This window comes from Loa loa, assembly GCF_000183805.2.
Source record: "Loa loa unplaced genomic scaffold supercont3.10, whole genome shotgun sequence".
Lineage (NCBI taxonomy): Eukaryota > Metazoa > Nematoda > Chromadorea > Rhabditida > Onchocercidae > Loa > Loa loa.
Window position 1 is genome coordinate 384,620 of NW_018108190.1, and position 17,066 is coordinate 401,685.

General features: G+C 35.2%; 6 protein-coding genes across 6 annotated transcripts; 2 read left to right on the forward strand and 4 right to left on the reverse strand.

Moving 5' to 3' along the window:
- Positions 1-1,069: 1,069 nt before the first annotated feature.
- LOAG_00683 (CMGC/CDK/CDC2 protein kinase) lies at positions 1,070-3,153 on the reverse strand (the record flags this gene model as incomplete). The annotated part of the gene is made up of 7 exons (XM_020445511.1): positions 1,070-1,295; positions 1,403-1,547; positions 1,609-1,772; positions 1,869-2,045; positions 2,188-2,305; positions 2,565-2,721; positions 3,093-3,153. 7 exons carry the CDS (start codon positions 3,151-3,153, stop codon positions 1,155-1,157), a joined length of 963 nt encoding a protein of 320 aa, XP_020304033.1. The 3' UTR covers positions 1,070-1,154.
- A 1,303-nt stretch (positions 3,154-4,456) lies between these two features.
- LOAG_00684 (hypothetical protein) lies at positions 4,457-6,118 on the reverse strand. The gene is made up of 4 exons (XM_020445512.1): positions 5,997-6,118; positions 5,715-5,851; positions 5,380-5,451; positions 4,457-4,755 (listed from the first exon to the last, which is right to left on the reverse strand). The coding sequence occupies exons 1-4, from the start codon at positions 6,022-6,024 to the stop codon at positions 4,666-4,668; spliced, it is 327 nt and encodes a 108-aa protein (XP_020304034.1). The 5' UTR covers positions 6,025-6,118; the 3' UTR covers positions 4,457-4,665.
- Positions 6,119-6,130: 12 nt separating this feature from the next.
- On the reverse strand, positions 6,131-8,693 carry LOAG_00685 (tRNA (guanine-N(7)-)-methyltransferase). Its single transcript, XM_003136225.2, has 4 exons — positions 8,401-8,693; positions 7,806-7,953; positions 7,194-7,434; positions 6,131-6,752 (listed from the first exon to the last, which is right to left on the reverse strand). Exons 1-4 carry the CDS (start codon positions 8,559-8,561, stop codon positions 6,526-6,528), a joined length of 777 nt encoding a protein of 258 aa, XP_003136273.1. The 5' UTR covers positions 8,562-8,693; the 3' UTR covers positions 6,131-6,525.
- Positions 8,694-9,817: 1,124 nt separating this feature from the next.
- LOAG_00686 (dnaK protein) lies at positions 9,818-13,491 on the reverse strand. Its single transcript, XM_020445513.1, has 11 exons — positions 13,300-13,491; positions 12,807-13,005; positions 12,584-12,710; positions 12,218-12,306; positions 11,893-12,053; positions 11,653-11,754; positions 11,334-11,461; positions 10,915-11,067; positions 10,634-10,809; positions 10,292-10,385; positions 9,818-10,069 (listed from the first exon to the last, which is right to left on the reverse strand). The coding sequence occupies exons 1-11, from the start codon at positions 13,322-13,324 to the stop codon at positions 9,974-9,976; spliced, it is 1,350 nt and encodes a 449-aa protein (XP_020304035.1). The 5' UTR covers positions 13,325-13,491; the 3' UTR covers positions 9,818-9,973.
- A 774-nt stretch (positions 13,492-14,265) lies between these two features.
- Positions 14,266-14,436, forward strand: LOAG_16618 (hypothetical protein; the record flags this gene model as incomplete). Its single annotated transcript, XM_020449270.1, has 1 exon — positions 14,266-14,436. One exon carries the CDS (start codon positions 14,266-14,268, stop codon positions 14,434-14,436), a length of 171 nt encoding a protein of 56 aa, XP_020307236.1.
- Positions 14,437-14,695: 259 nt separating this feature from the next.
- Positions 14,696-16,562, forward strand: LOAG_16619 (hypothetical protein; the record flags this gene model as incomplete). The annotated part of the gene is made up of 5 exons (XM_003136227.2): positions 14,696-14,885; positions 15,073-15,233; positions 15,497-15,590; positions 15,919-16,081; positions 16,388-16,562. The coding sequence occupies 5 exons, from the start codon at positions 14,696-14,698 to the stop codon at positions 16,560-16,562; spliced, it is 783 nt and encodes a 260-aa protein (XP_003136275.2).
- Between the last annotated feature and the right edge of the window lie 504 nt (positions 16,563-17,066).

Here is a 17,066-nt window from a genome sequence, read left to right on the forward strand (position 1 = left end):
TCATTTATAGTTTACCAGGTGATTCTTTAAATTCAACATATTTGGAAAACAGTTTTTGAATGAAGTTTAAATGAGGAATAATGTTCGCCACAAACTGACCACACGTACTAGAGCCCTGAACATAAGAAAAAGATCACCCTCCATGTCCATCTGCTTGAAGCATTGGTAGATCACAAAGATCTTATATCCTTACGAGCTGTAGAAAACGAAGCTGTTACTGTCACACTCATTTTTCGCAAAAAGGTTAGTTAGCATTCGATATTCTAAGTGATAAGCATTTTGTATCACAACGGCTAGAGATAAGCGATATCAATGTAGTACTAGAACTGGTGTCGCCCACTTTTCCTAATATTTTGAATACTGTAAAAACGAAGAAAAACTTGGTGTAACGGAACCAAAGCACAAATATGTCATCAGTCACTACTTTGAGGGATTCACTGTCAACCAACACAAATGCAAATCTTTTTAATGCAATCCCAAACGTGCTATACGTGCACTTATCATCTGCCTAAATAATCGCTAAAACGAAAGGACAAAAAGAACCTTCTAAAACTGCTTATTGCTTAGAAGACTTATGGGAAGAACATCAAAATCTAATCCCATTCCTTCACGATGCATGACCCCACACGTAATGAACATGCACCACTTTTTGTCATTGCACCTTATTGCGTCATCCCTACTACATCGCTTGTTGTGAGCAAGACTTGAAATCATGCTCTATAAAGTTTGTAGAATTTGGAAAGGATTTCTTCTGGAAAGCAAGACTCATCAGTATATGAATACCTGACAGTTCAGCCATTTCTAGCAACAGTCTGTTCCATAAATAAAATATACAAATATTCCATAAACAAAACGTGAGAGAAAGGTCAGTTAAAGAAACCTGTTTATTCTATTCTAAGAAGGAGAAAACGACAATAATTTGCACTTGTACCTGCTGAAGCAAAATTTAAAATGCATGAAGGACACTTACTGTAACCACTTTTTTTTTCAAATAAATCAGAACTTTGGGTAAATACAAGACCATATGAAGCCAATGCTCAACATTTATCAATAAACACTATATTTTTATGGTTTATGAAACAGTGATGACCAAGAACGAATAGAATAAACTGAAAGCACAGTCAGTTTTTAGGACAAAAGAAGCTAGGATAAAATCAGATATATCGAGGCGGTAAAACCAACGTCCCATCATAACTGCCAGCTGGAAGTTTCTTTCTATCAACATCATCAAAGTAAGGGTCCTTCAACAGCTGTTTCGCTGAAATTCGCCGTGCTGGATCGTAAGTAAGCATGTCCTGTTGAGAACGTACGGTAAATGCAAACTTCAAAGTAATTTCCATCTAAAGTAAATTATTAAAACCTGAAATACTCAAACATCCAAATCCTAGTGATTAATCCTTACGCGCAAAATCTTAATGCCTTCGGGATCCATATAAGCGTCAAGAATTTTGCGGAGGCCATCTTCCTTCCACTGAGGGAATGACATCTTGAAATCTGGTAGCTGAGTAACTCCGTGCCAAATATCTTCGGTAGGAGTCGACATTATTCTGAAAGAATAAAAAACAGAAAATATAGATAGAAAAATCAATATAAATACAGAAAACATACCGAAAAATACGGAAAATCTGGTCAATTTCCGAGTCACCCTGAAATAGTGGTACTTTTGTCGCCATTTCAGCAGCAATGCATCCGATGCTCCATATATCAACTCCCATCGAATAACGAGTTGCGCCAAGAAGTACTTCAGGAGCTCGATACCATAAAGTAACAATCTGTTGAAGAGAACAATTTTATATACTATGATCGGAATATTTTCACGATAAATTTCCTGACTACTAAAAATAAGAACTAAAAATGAAGTAACCTACTTCATGAGTATAAGCCCTTATCGGAATACCGATAGCTCTTGCAAGACCGAAATCTGCAAGTTTAATGGCACCATTTTGATCCACCAACAAATTCTGTGGTTTCAAATCACGATGGAGAACACGCCTCTGGTGGCAAAAACAAATGGCTTGCAATATTTGATACAAATAAGATTTTTGCTGCAATGACTAAACGACTTATAATTTATAATTACTATTCAGTTCATTTAACATATCACAACCATTGCTACAAATACATAGTCTTCGTCCCACTTTATTGAATATCCACTTGTGGAAGGGAAATTGTAAAAAGTTCACTGACCAGTTCTTTGTTCATCAACTCACAGTCAGGAACTGTATCGATGTATTTCTTCAAATCCATATAAAGAAATTCAAAAATCAAGTATAATCGATTCTCTTCCAGTATTATTTCCTCAAGACTAAAAATATGAAATTTCGACCAATGTCGATTATATGTATCAATCAAAAACTAAAGCAACGATGTCTGGATGTGTTAACCGGATAAAAATGGACTTTCTCCCTTAAGGTAATACATCCGAAATTCGGCGACGAATGTTTTTGGCGCTGAAACAAATATTTCCTACCCAACATAAACTCTATCGAAATATGTAGTTTCATTCTTCACTTCGTCTACCAAATCTTTACAAACCCAAGAATATGTATCAACGAAAAACCAACGCAACAATATTTGGATGTGTTAATTCTCGAAGTAATGAAATTTCTCGAATTGCTGTTGCTGGCACACCTTCATCTTCATTTTCTAAACGAATCTTTTTCATTGCAACCATCTTCCCTGATCGTTTGTCGATACCTTTGTAAACTACTCCATATGTTCCTAAAAGTACTTGATATCTTTATAGAAATTTGTTTTCGCAAAATCATTCTGTAAAAAACCAAATTGAAAGAAAAATCATACACTTTTTAAATATTACACCATAAATTGATAGGAGTACAGAAGAAGCTGCGTTGGATAATATTGACACAACTGAATAGAAAGTCAGAGAAATCAGAAGGTCGGAAAGGGTACAGCTAAAACCAGTACATGGTTCGACCCATCAATATTTATCATAATATAACAGATTTGGTCAATCAAGCAAAATGGAGTAATCCTATAATTACTCAAATCTTCATGTCTGGCACGTAGTTAAATCACTATCAATTCAGACATTTTTAGTGATTTTATGATGAGAAATTTCAGAAAAATACCTTCGCCAATTTTCTCAATTCGACTATAATTTTGTAAAGCACTAATTTCTTCCTTGTCCATTCTTTGTACTGCAGAGGATGTGAATGGTTAATAATTGTTATTTCTGAAAAAAACAAATTACTAGTCATACAATAACAGTTCAACCAAAAACAATTCATTTAACCTTCAACTGAAAAAGCGCTGAAGGAAGAACGAACAAAAACAAGGCCGTTGGTAAACATTGTTATTCCACTTTTTAGCTAATATATTTTAAACATTCAGAAACTGGCTAGAATTTCGCAACCATAATCACAATAAAGAGTTAAAATTTCATCGAAATCTTACTTCATTTATGAATATATAAAGTCAATATGAAAATCCAAGTACTGTTTTCAAGTACCATTTAATTGCTTATTCAAAAACGATGTACGAATAATATTAGCAGTGTACGATAAAATGAAAACATAATTTTTCGTCTACCTAAAGATTCTCGAAAATTAACAACATACTCTTAAAGAACTATGGAGGAATACGATGACAAGTAAACAGGCTGTGGGTAAGTAAAGCACACCCAAAGAATATAGCTATGCTGGTCACCCATACACCAAAAGAACCGTATATGCCATTCCCAGGAGAGTTGCAAGAGGAATAAATTTAAGGCAAAAACCGACTAACCTATTTATGGTTGATAAATAAAAAAAAATTTTCTTTTTGTTTTCTTGCAAAATTTGCAAATTTTGCATCGAGATTTGAAGTGATGAGTCATTTGAATTTAGAGTTTGATATATTACAAAATCAACGAAAAAGCCCAATTCAATTACTAAATCTTGCAAATGAATAGCAAGCGATGTGACCATGCAAACATCCTCGAACTTCATAGGATGGGATATTTTCTGGATTTCGAGGAAGTGCACAGATATACTCGAGAACATCGACAAACCACGGAGCAATTACTAGAGCATGAAGAGCCAACCTCCAATCTCTAGATAGCCTACCTGAGGCATACTCAATCAAACAACTTCAGTCCTCGACAGGTCTCACCACAACTTTGCTCCCTGCTATTTAGATGTTACGCGCTCTTTCCGCTTCGTTCATTACCATACGTCAAACCGTAAAATCGAGCCTCTCTATCCTTTGCCTGCACTCACTGGGAGAACATTCATTCAAATTTGGTCACCAATTTCGCGCCTTTGAAATCACTATGAAACGAGAACTGTCCCGCAAGCCTTTTGTGACACATAATGGGCACAACAATGGGGCATCCTATATCGGCAGCGTACGGGCGAGAGGGCTCAACAGATCTTGGGGACTCTTCTCCGAGAGTCCTGCGTTGAGTGACTTTCTGTTGTTGATCTATGTGTCATGTATAACATGGTTAATGCAAGTGATCATAAGAGATTTATTGATATCAATTCATTATATATGCAGTTGAAGTCCATTTTCAGAGAAGCCAAGAGACTGAAGAGTAAACAAGTTAACACATTCCATACCACACTGCTATTAATACTAATTTTCAACGATATACGATGAGAATTCCAACAAATGATGATGAATAAGTAAAATACACTGAAACACTGAGGAATCATTGGTTTTTTATGCTCGAGTCTTCTTTACAATGAGCGGTCCGACATTGTCACCGGTAACTTGATTGTGCTTGTTATGGCTTCCATCGCAATAAGGCCACTGTAATAAAGTGTCCATCAAAATTAAGTCGCATCCTCTATAAACAAAGGACTACCGAGCCTATGTGCTCTATGTATCGTGAATTAATCGAAGGGTAGTGACATCAAGTAAAAGAGCAGCTGATAAAATCAGGGAGTAATCAATATGGCGTATAATGATAGGTCGCTGAAGTACAATACAAACTAGAACATCCCCACCATAAAAAAACTGTTTTTGATCAAGCACACTGATGCCACTAACACTAAGTTAAGTTCTATAACGGTTGCAATATTAAAAAAGCTTTATGAAATTGTAGCCGACAAACCCATTTATTACGGACTGCTCTTTTTAGTAATTTTTCTTGGTCTATCCTTTGCCGCTGTTATATACAAATAGATTATCGAAGTGTAATAAAAGAGAGGTGAGGGTTACGTTTTTTAAAACATTTATAAACGGTATATTTACCGTACTCCAAGCGAGGACGACCCAACAATCAGAAAACGACAAACTCAAGGAGTGTTTCTTTCATAAACAGAATTCTTTTATTGTTGAAGAAAAAAACTACATGAGAAGTGATGCAACCGAGGATGAATATATCATGTCTAACAAGCTTAATTCAGTAAAGTTATCCTACTGCAAACTAACATTGTTGCTCTTCCAGCATCGACAGAACACTTTTTGCTCGCCAATGTCTTCTAAATCAACCGTTTCCGCTACCTTGAAATAGAAAGTATGCATTTCTTTTTTTTGAGATTAGTTTTTCTGCTACATTAGTACCAAAGTCAGGAACACCTGAGTGTTGCCAACGTCGACACTACGTCAGTTACACATGAAGAGCAAGCTCTCTTTGCACAACTCAGACGCGATTAACAATATTGCCTCAAGCCGTTTAATTAAATGCACCCGTTATTTGAGCTAATGATATTTTGTAACTGTATTTGCAACGACTTAATTTGAAAAATTGCGAGTACAAAAATTACTTTATCAATGGAAAGTTTGATTTTACTATTAATGCGTGTTTTCTTTTTTGACAGATGCATACCAATGTAATATCCAAACAACGCAGATCCAATCAACGCGCCAATTCCAATTATCCAGTCCTTCACTGTGGAGTATTCTGTCAACAAACAAAAATACCGCATATTTTTAACTAAGCACTCTCGGAATAAACATACATAATTGAAATTGTAAACTTTTAGCAGATTGGTACTAAAACGTCTTTTTAAATAAATCTTAGCAGAAACTGAGAAATGTAAACGTACGGGCTTGCTGAAGTGGACTGTAACCCATGGACTCAGAAATCTCGCTGTAAACAGTTGTAAAAATAAACAATTTTTGACATTTTCGAGAAACAAAGTATCGAAAATGTAAACTGGAATGTAGTTGCCACTGATTACTCAGGATAAAATTCATTTCGCAAAATCCAGCTTTATTCCAAGGTTTCGAAAAGTTCAGGACATGGATACATCATAACAAGGTAATCGAAAAGAACAGTAATAGCAACGATGGAACAAGCATAAAATATTAAAATAAAGTGTTTTCGGGCACTCAGTTCCATATTCCACGACTTATTACTTACTTGTTCAACAAGCGAAAAGGAATAAAAGAGCAATTACATCTGAGAAAAGATTAGCATGCAGAAATCATCATCAATGCTACAACCACAAATGCTCACTGCCAATGACTCTCCTCCAGATACTGAACACTAATCGCCAGACTTCGAGAATTAATAATATATCATCAAAAATGAAATATATTGCAAGATTCATCTTGCAAACATAATAATTACTGTCACGACGATAAATCAGGGTCAGGTAACCGTCTAAATACAGCAGGCCACTTCGACCCCTCGTTACGTGTTACTTTTTGTCCTTCTTCTGTGCTGTCGTAAAGCATTTCTGCGATTGAATCCGCTTTCATTGCTAAATCGGTTAGACGTTCAAATAAAGGATGAGCAGAGAGATGTTTTACCATCCAGATGTGTAATTCTTCAACATCCGTTATCGTATAAATCAATCCTTAAAAGTATAAGTTGGTTTTTTTAAAACTACAATGGTCAAAACCGTCTCATTTTCTTTGGCAAAAAACTGGATCACTAGTGCATAGCTCTGCTAAACGAAATTAAATATTTAAATTATTGAATCAGGAACTTATGATCACCACTGATTTCAAAAACTTGCCAAATACAGTTTCAGAGTGCTCTTAGGCAGATTTTTCGACGATACTAAAACACGCTAAAATTAAGAAATTGAGCAAAGCATGAAAAACTAAATCAAGTTATGCAATGCCTTCGTTTCACAACATAGTACTGAAGAAAGAACTCGTGTGCCTTATCAATTATGATCTTGTAAAGCAGGGATCGGATACAGCCATATATTTGCCGATCCTGATGAAAATAGAGCAGTCTCCAACACTTTAATCAAAATAATCACCTGAAGTTTCAATGAATAAGCTGTTACCTCCTGGTTTCAAAACATAAGCATATTCAGCTAGTAGAGTTGGTGTAATAATTCGCCACTTATGTTTCGCTTTTTTAAAATGCGGATCTGGATACAAGAAAAACATCTTAGTAAGCTGATGTCGACGAAAGTAATTTGGTAAATATTTCATTGCATTCGTTCGAAGACATGCCACATTTCGGTAATTTCCTGGTTCTCGAAGGCGTAGGGCACGAATTTTGTCTTGCACATAGTCGCTAACCTGTGAATCAGAGAAGGTTTAACAAAAAGATTCCTGCGCCTGTATGCAAAAAAATGCGAACATTGCAAAATCAATAAAATAAAATAATTTCATCTTGCTCACTCCGCCTAAAATACTTCACTTTTTCGTTTTCTCTGAAATCAATAAGAAACAGTAAAGTTCCTCGTAAGCTAGTACAGTCACTGCTCTTTTAGTCTTACCTATTTTTACATTTCTCATCAGAAATTTCGGTTCCAACAGTTGGGATTCTCAATACCTTAACTAACTACTTGACGACAAAAGTCAATTGAAATAGAGAAATTGTATCTCAGAAATTCTCAACTAACTCGAAATAGAATTTAGTTATTACCATATTTTGATAACTTACATACTTTCACTCGAATCTCCAATCCAACCATCAGAGTTTCCGGATACAAAGCAGAAAGCTTAATTAGCAAACCCCCATAGCCACAACCAACATCAACAAACTCTACCTGACGTCCTTCGCTAAAGTCCCCAAAATATTTTTTCCAATCCATCCTTAAAAATCGGTTTCTCGTACTACTAATAAGATTCATTTTATTAGAAATGACAGTCATACCAATAATTTTGCCAAGATGATGTTAATTCAATTCGCCTATATGAAACAGTTTTATCTTACATAGGCTAAGGTAGTTTTAAAGTCGGGAAATACACTAAGGATAAAAAGCGCAGTAACAAGCTCGAAATATGGTTGATCAATTTTTTTGAAAAATATGTAAACAAATTTTTTCATCGCACTATCCCAATTCAAAGTAAAATCGGTTTAGATGTGATTTGAACAAACAATAGCCTAATCAATTAGAAATAGGTCGCTGACTGGAACTGAGATCTTAAATACACTTATCAATACTGCATAAGCCATTACTATACGCCCGTACTGATACTCTGCAGTGAGTCAAAAAAATTGGTGGGTAAGAAAAATCAACAAATTCACAGTTCACATACTTCTCAGGAAAAACAGGATAATCGAATTCATGATCACTAATCGGGTTAGCATGAGCCCTTTGTCGGTAGAATTTCTTCTGCGGCAATTCTCGCATTTCTTCATCATGTATACCGTCGTTTTCCACTGCAATCCATTCGGTTCTATTTTCTGTGCTACTCATGTGTCGCTGGTAATTACATTCAGTCTTCCTAAATTATTAAATCTTTGCTATGTGATGTGCACAAAAGTGCTGCGAATTCTCCTTTCGCACTAATCTCCACAAGTTCATCATTTATATGAATTACACTCGCATTAAAAAATAAAAGTTATTAAACAATAAGTGTAACTTCCTTCTACGGTAAATCACTACATAAAATCAGTATACATTCAACGACATATGTCCGGTGAACACCTTACATCAGAGAATTAGCTCACTAGTAATGACAGCACCAAATAACCACAACATATTCATGTCATTCTTAGTAAATTATCACTAGTGTAGTCACCTCTGGTAGGATGAATGTGGAAAGATAAACCATAATTTAATTCATAGTTTCATTATATAATTCATAGTTTATTCCACAAACAAATGACAACTGTAAAACTGATATCACGAACCAATACTTTCAGGAATAACAGAAAAGATGAGGGACGAACTACGTAACTAGTACTGTGCAAAATCTCGGACCACTTAACATAATAGAGTTAAAATTATTCGTACTGAAATCTTAGCCCATTTCCAAGGAGAGTTATTTCGCAACATTAATGTCTGACTTTTTTGTTTAAAATTAAATTTTTATATCTCCTTTTATAAAAATTAGTTGCTATACCAGTAGTCTAGAAAGAGTCCATAAAAAACCAAGAAAAGAACTTTGACAGAGCAAAATGCTCAATAAGGAATTCCAGTATAATTAAGCATTAATTTATAAAGTCAGTTTTTTCCCTGAAGTTGACAAATTAATTTATAAAATAGAAGACTGATGAAACCCAGATCTAGCTATATACTAAACTATCTAAATAGTACCAGGCTAAAAAAAAACTGTTCTGTAAGCAAATCGAAAATAACAATCATGTAGATTTGGCACTTATTGCACTGATAAAATTATAAATTTGATTACAATAACATCATCAAACATAGAATCAGAAAACCAAGGAACCTCAAGGCAAAAAAAAAAGTGACACGGAACGATTAACAGCAATACGCAATATGGTCATAGCATGCTATGCTCTGCATGCTGCACACCATCTTAATAAAATTTTACTTATGAAATTTATCAAATTAATAAATTATGTTTCTTTTACTAAAACATAATCAATCATTAAACAGTTCATAATTTCTTATAAAATACCCACCAAAGCTTTATAACAACCTCTTCCAACAAAAACACCATTGAAGTTTTGATAGCATATTCTAACATGAGTAGAAATTCATACACTGTAGAAACGCGAAAGAACAAAGTTCACTAATGCCCAAGATACAGAAATTGTTTGCACAATTATGGAAAGGTTGAAAAATCTGCAAGCTCAACGAGTAATACATCTACATTCTCGACAGCGCATTCTCAAAATATGAATTCCTAATATCAGAAATTCTCATCCTTGAGAATGCTTAGCGGACTGGTTTGATTTCTTCTGTCCTGTGAAGATGTGATGCTTCCTGCGTCTCGCCGGTAATTCTATAGCGGATACCTAAACACTCGAATCCACATGAGTATTTATAATATGCTTGCGTAACTTTAAGAAACTGAAATATAATTTTACCTGCCGAAATATAATCCGGAGTACTATCATGTATTAGGATGCACAGTGACAGTCTTTTTGCACTAATAACAAGTAAAAAATTAAACTGTAAGATTAAGCAATAAGTCTGTTATTTAGTCGGTCCGAAAGTATGTTAGATTAAAGACTAACCTGAAGAGGCCAACCGCCACCAATTACACCGGCTTGTACGGAAGCACCAGTGACAACAGCCAGTTCCGGATTAACACCATGATTTGGTGCCTTGCTAAAAGCAATCAAATGAGAACGCCAATGTTTCGAATTTCAAACGATTTATTCAGAATGAAGACAAATGAGCTAAGCATGACTCCACTTGATTTACATAGATACCGGACCAAACCATCCAATCCTTAAGCTTTTATTTTAACTCTTACCGAGACGACAATCTATGTGTAGATTTTTCTTTCTTTTATGTTAATTTCACTCGTTCAATTTCGTACAATGAAGTGTGTTTTCAGGAATTGAGAAATTTACCCGAAATAGCGACCAACAACAGAACGCACACGTGGAATGCGAGTTGAACCACCAACCAGTACAATTTCGTCAATATCGGATGCCTTTATTTCCGCGTCATTTAATGCTGCTTCTATTGGTTCTGTGATACTTTCAAACAAATCTTCATTCAAAAATTCGAAGTCGTTGCGTGTAAGCTGGAAATGAAGATTATACTAATTAATACTACTTAATTTCTTTTTTATACAAAAAATATTTGAAAGTTGGACTTTTAAATAATTTCAAAACCTTATAAACATTACTCTGTAATGCATCTTTCCCAGTGACCGTAAATTTAAATCAACGTTAGTGACGGGAAGTGCAGTAAGCTGAATTTTCGCAGCTTCAATTGCAAGTCGTAACTGTTGGATATCTTCCTTGTCATCAAGCACTTTGCCATAATTCTTTTTTATATGCTGTAAATGAAGAAGGTACAGGTAAGAAGTCTAACATACAATTATAACCAACTGTTAGTAAAAAAACATTTAGAAACAGTACATGTCAATTTTAACTGGAAACAAATATTAACTGGAACTTGGGAAACAGTGATAAGTCAAACATTCCAAAGTCCAAACATTTTGTTGCATATAAAACGCCTTATATACTTCAATTTCAAAACTATCAAAATTACGACTGCGTGGATAAGAAAAATATATAAAACAGTATATCCAATCATTTTGACCTGCATTAAATGATTCTGAACACGGTCATTAAAATCTTGCCCGCCAAGTCTATTGTTACCAGCCATCGCTACAGTCATAAACACGCCTCCTTGCAACCACAATATCGAGACATCTAATGTACCGCCACCTTAGATAAAAAATTATTTATTAAAAACATGGTAATACAGAACAACGAATTAAAAAAAATGTGTGGAGAAAAAAACGTATTCAATGTACATCTTAAAAGAATCCAGTAAAAATGAATGCCTGAAGCGCAGCATGTTGCACAGTATTCCTAGTGTACAAAAATCGAGTTTATTTACAATAAAAAAAACTGACCTAGATCGACTACAACAATGTATTGAACGTCTTTTTTCTTATGTAAACCATAAGCAAGGGCAGCTGCGGTTGGCTCACTAATCACACGCCGACTTTCCATTCCTAAAAATCAATTATAATTAGCAAAAAAATATCTGTATAAGAAAAAAAATTCCTTCTTCATATAATGAATTTCAAAGTCAAAATATCCCAGATAACGTTGGGCTCGATGATATTTTATTCTTGTGATTGACAACAAACCGGCTTTTTCAACAGCTAGTGAAGTAGCATTCCGCTGCTCATCATCGAATTCAGCTGGGACAGAGACAACCGCCCGAATGATTTCTGTTTCATATTTCTTCTCGGCTGCTTTTCGAAGATAATTTATTATTATGGCACCAACTTCTTCTGGTCTTAATTTTCTAAAAAAAAATGAAGTATTTAGATTAGCCAGCTATGGAAGTTTTCTAATTTCAACAGAGTAAGCAAAAATTTTACAAAATATAAAAATGATTTTTTCCAAGCAATACTTCATTTTAGATCACGGTTGCGGATTTCGAGAAATTTCTGCCTTATGTGAACTTACTTGATAACATTATTTTCCAATGGTATAACAAACAATGCTCGCCCTTCTACGTCTAACTCAATTTTAAACGGATATCGTTTCCTATCAACCTGCAAAAAAACTTCGAAAATCAAACACCTACAACTTATAGCTAACACTTATAGTTCGGAATGTCCCCTATTTACAAAATAATCGCAAAACGATCCTAAGATTTTAAATGTTTTCTCAAAAGAATGCGAACCAATTTTTTAGCTCACACTTCTTTTTATGCTATCTCCCATGTTATCATGGAAAGAACGATATAATAAAACATTAAATACGCTTGTAAAACTGATCAGATATAGAATATTCATACTAGCTTTATAAGGAACGATATGAAAGTGTCACCTGAAATTGCGGGTCGTCTTCAGATAACTTTCTGCCAATGAAACGTTTGGCATCATATATTGTTCGTGAAGGATTGTGCTCTTGCTGTTCAACAGCTTTTGAACCCACTATCACAGTACCATTTGGCCTGTCACATTTAAAAGTGATTTTAGGAAATGAAAGGGGACAGAATTTGATTAGCAGTTTAAAAAAAGGACAAAAGTGAATGTTAACGATAACTTACAAAAATGCAACAACACTTGGAATACTCTGTCGTCCCGTTTCATCAGCAATTATATCTGTCGCCCCAGTGACAGCCTGATATATGCCGATTGATGAAAATGTTGTGCCCAAATCGATAGCAGCAATTTTAGGTGCTGGAGGAGGTAATCCATACTTCCGAGCCAAATAACCAGCCAGAAGCAGTGACAATAAAGATGTGCCTGAATCCGTGAAAATCTACGAATTACATGATAACAAAACTACCTCATTTCACAACTAAATTTTTGAAATGCAATTAAATTCCAGGTATGGAATGTAATGACACTATACAGTCGAGGAACTGCCAGATAACACGAAATACTCAGTTGATCCCTCTTGAAGTATCTTACCCGTACAGTAAGTAGATGAAAAAGATGCCTAAGAAGTACGTAGAATAAACAAAAGTGGAAACACGCTAGATTACATAATTGTAAACAGTAGGAAGCAATTTATGTAAACAGTAGGAAGCAATTTACCCAATAATGATAACGAGAAAGACATATGCGTCGAAATCTCCAAATATGACGTCGTTACAATGTAGATGACATCATCGTGGTGTAACAGTCGTACGATTACGTGTTACTTCTATTTGACTACGTATGCTACTGTTGAATTTGAATGGATTAGTTTAGGATGGAATAAACATTGAGGAAGTGAAGTTGCTGAAGAAACCACTGCAAGGCAACTTCAACTGTAGCCAAACGGAATAATCGGAAAACGGTAGTGTGTAACTCTCCGCGGCCGACCACGAAATACCGGTCTTCTTGAAGTCAACGTGTTTGAGCAGAACGCTAGCTATCTGGGTGTCTGTGTCCCTCATTCTTTTTTTCCAAATCAAAATTAAATTGTAAGGTTTCTTAGAATTGAGAAGTCGAAGAACATTCCGAACAGTAAGACAATCCATAAAGAAAAAAATCGTTGACAAATTTCTCCCATCCAAAAATATTCAAATATTTGAGAATCGATTTTAGACTTATAAGCGGACACTTCGATAAAATGAATTATTTGTAGTGGTTGTTCGTTATATTAAACGGTTAAATTCTAACATTCTTTTAAAAGGTCACAGAAAATTTGGTGCGACCGCAGTGGCAGGCTATTTGCGATTATTTAGTAGCAAGCCAGATTTGCGAGCACTCTTGTCATACCTCAATTTAATTAGTTGAAACCATCTATTGTAACTGTCTAAGGCATATAATTCTGTGCTGTATTTTATTGTCAAATACCTTGATCCTTGCATTCGTCCAGGCCGGAGAAACAGGTTATAAATTAGATTTGGAAACTATAATATGTGTCTTTAAAAGAAAACTGAATAAATCTTGGAGCCAAAGATAGACATCGACATCGCCAAGTCAAGGGGCCACTGAAATCTAAAAAAAGTTTTGAATTCTTGTAGCTTTGAAATGCAAGCAGTAAAGTCTTGCAGAATTTCAGTGCTAAAGCCAATGTCACGAAATTCGGTAATCCAGCATAGTTTGCCATGTCCTCCATTGCAGCAGGAGGAAGTTGATCAGCTTATTCATGGGATGTTGAATGCTTGCGGCGGAGAACGTCCCATTAGTGAATTGATCACTTTGGAAAAGCTTTTCTTTGTACGAATGATCGGTTCATTTTGAAGTTGAGAGTGAGAGAGAAAGAAATTATAAATAGTAGCTTCTCGAAGTTTGCTTATACTAGTAGTTTGAGAAGTTTAAGATTATACTTACTGCTGCTGGTCGCAGAAATGGATCACTTAGGACATAGCTTGTAAACGTTGTTCCTTGTTGATCTTATCGGACATTTTGAGTACATGTCGCTTTCGAGTGTCTTCATATACTCTTTCCAATATTGGTTATTTTAAAACAACAACAACCTATCCAAGAAAGGCATTGCTGCATGGAGGAGTCTCGCGCGTTACAGATTTGTCACAAAACAGTTGATCTCTTGAGAGAGTGTGGTACATTGGAATACATTCATGACCCGGATGGCGTTGCTATATTTGGTGATTTACACGGCAGTTTATACGACTTATTCAGAGGAATAAAGGACGCCGGTTGGCCTACCGAGCGAACCTTAATTTTTCTCGGTTAGCTGTGAAATATAGTGTGTGTTAAAATTCCAATCCTTCAAACAATTTAAAACCCATTCTTCAAGTAATCATAATGCATTATACACTTCTTAATAAAGTAAATCGAGAAAAAAAAACAATTTTGCACCTTTCAATTCTACTTTTCTAACGTAAAAGTGAAGATCTGAATCGAAATTATCAATAGGAGATTACATTGATCGCGGGAAGCACTCCCTCGAAATGGTCTTATTGCTTTTCCTGCTGAAATTACGCTACCCGAAAAGAATGTACATGCTGCGTGGTAATCATGAAACGATGAGTCAGTGCTATGCAAATGAAGATGAGGAACGTGGGTTGATTCGAAATGTGCGTGTGTTTTTCTTTGCAATGTGAATTTCATGACTATGTTGATTTAGGCTCCCTCTTCCTAATTATTTGACTTCCGTCCTTTAATGTATCTATTCGCCGGACATTCACGACATGTTGGAAAATACTCCTCACGTCCTGAATTGTAAAATGCGACTGAACACTTTAAATTGTCATTTCTTGGCGGAATAGTGTTGACGCTTTTCGAATATCTGTTCGCATTAGCAGTTTAGATTAATTGAATAAGAGATTTGTGTTTACAGATTGAGCGTTGTTATCCGAATGCTAATAAGAATCTGATACTGTTTAATATCAATTTTGTTTTCGATCACTTACCACTTGCTGCCATATTATCAGGTCAGTAGGAATAGTACTGCTTATCATGTACATATCAAAATTTTGTTCGTTGTGCATTACTAGTAGTTTCTGCTGGCTTCAATGGTCGAGAGTTTTTCAACCCAATAAGGGAAAGGATATTGGAAATTAAAATAGCAAATAATAGATTCTGAAAAATCTTTGCCCAAAACTTCATCAAAAAGCGCCTACTAGTGCAACTAATAAATGCCTAAGTAATTAATTACAAATATCTGTGTTTTCCGATGTTAACAGTATTGTCCTTAAAAGACCACAAGAAGATGAGGCATAAAGCAGATTAAAAAAAAGCAGATTGTAGTAATTATTCTAGATCAAGTCTTACTTTGTCATGGTGGTATCTCGCAATTTATAAAATCGAGAGAAGACATTGCTCAGATACCACGTCCGTTAACATGGCTCGCGCCAGAAACAAATGTCTTTCACATAAGCATTATGACAGATATTCTATGGGCTGATCCATCTAAGGAAATAACGTATGTTTTTGTTCAGTGTGAACAGCATCCAATAATTTCGCTATTCAAGAATTTAGAATTTTGAGACTTCCAAATTGAATGGCATCTGATATTAAGTAAAATTATTCAGACAGGTGAAAAGTTCACATGTGCTTGAAAAACTTGGGATTATAATAAAAGAACGATACTAACCCTCCATGCAAACTAATTTATGCATGTGTATATTCAACGGTCTTGCTTCCGATAGCTTTGAATGTAGGAATTTTCCATTAGCGTGATACTCTCAATGTCACATTACAGTTATGCAAAAGTATTTTCAATCTTCAGATCGAAATATTCACCTTCCGAACGTGGTGCATCTTATTTTTTCAACCGGAGAGCATTGAAAGAGAAACTACGAGAATTAAATTGTCGAGCTCTCATACGTGGTCACGAAGCTAATACAGTAAGTTATGAAAGTAATACAGTGAGTAATGCATACAACAATAGAGTTGCACAATAAGCAATGGCTAATGCAGCAAACTAATACAATGATGAGACTAATGCAGTAGGTAATAATACAGTATTAAACATGAAGCTAATCAACTGACGGAAACCATGCCGTAAGTTGCTGCGAACTGCATGCAAACAATGGTTTGACGGAATTTCCTTCGTTGATTTATTATTAGCCTCTTTACAGTAAGTAAGCTATACATGGTACAGTATCGCACTGAAACAATAATGATTGCTGTCGGGGAATGATTTTGTAGATTTAACTTTGTTGTTTTAACTCCGCAGCATTGATAGTAGTAACATTTATTGGTGTTATACGATATGGTACAGTATCGCACTGAAACAATGATAGGGACGAAATGAACAGTACACAGTAAAGTATTAGCGCTGTTGAACAGTCGTATTACCGCTTCTCTGCCATTGAACAGTTGTCATGGCTGAGTGGCTGACCATGCTTTTCCTTGAGTGCTTGCGATAGCTATCCAATTGAGTAACTTCGTGAACTGTCGAATTG

Bases quoted from the DNA above. Each gene is read 5' to 3' on its own strand.
- LOAG_00684 (XM_020445512.1), bottom strand. From the start codon at position 6,024: ATGGGTTACAGTCCACTTCAGCAAGCCC. The intron at 5,852-5,996 runs GTACGTTTACAT...GTTTGTTGACAG, and splicing joins CAGTCCACTTCAGCAAGCCC to AATACTCCACAGTGAAGGAC. The intron at 4,756-5,379 runs GTTAGTTTGCAG...ACTTTATTACAG, and splicing joins GATGCTGGAAGAGCAACAAT to TGGCCTTATTGCGATGGAAG.
- LOAG_00686 (XM_020445513.1), bottom strand. From the start codon at position 13,324: ATGTCTTTCTCGTTATCATTATTGG. The intron at 13,006-13,299 runs GTAAATTGCTTC...TCACGGATTCAG, and splicing joins TTTCTCGTTATCATTATTGG to GCACATCTTTATTGTCACTG. The intron at 10,070-10,291 runs GTTAGTCTTTAA...TCGAGTGTTTAG, and splicing joins GTGGCGGTTGGCCTCTTCAG to GTATCCGCTATAGAATTACC.
- LOAG_00685 (XM_003136225.2), bottom strand. From the start codon at position 8,561: ATGAGTAGCACAGAAAATAGAACCGAATGGATTGCAGTGGAAAACGAC. The intron at 7,435-7,805 runs GTATGTAAGTTA...TCTGATTCACAG, and splicing joins GATTGGAGATTCGAGTGAAA to GTTAGCGACTATGTGCAAGA. The intron at 6,753-7,193 runs GTAACAGCTTAT...TATACTTTTAAG, and splicing joins TTATGTTTTGAAACCAGGAG to GATTGATTTATACGATAACG.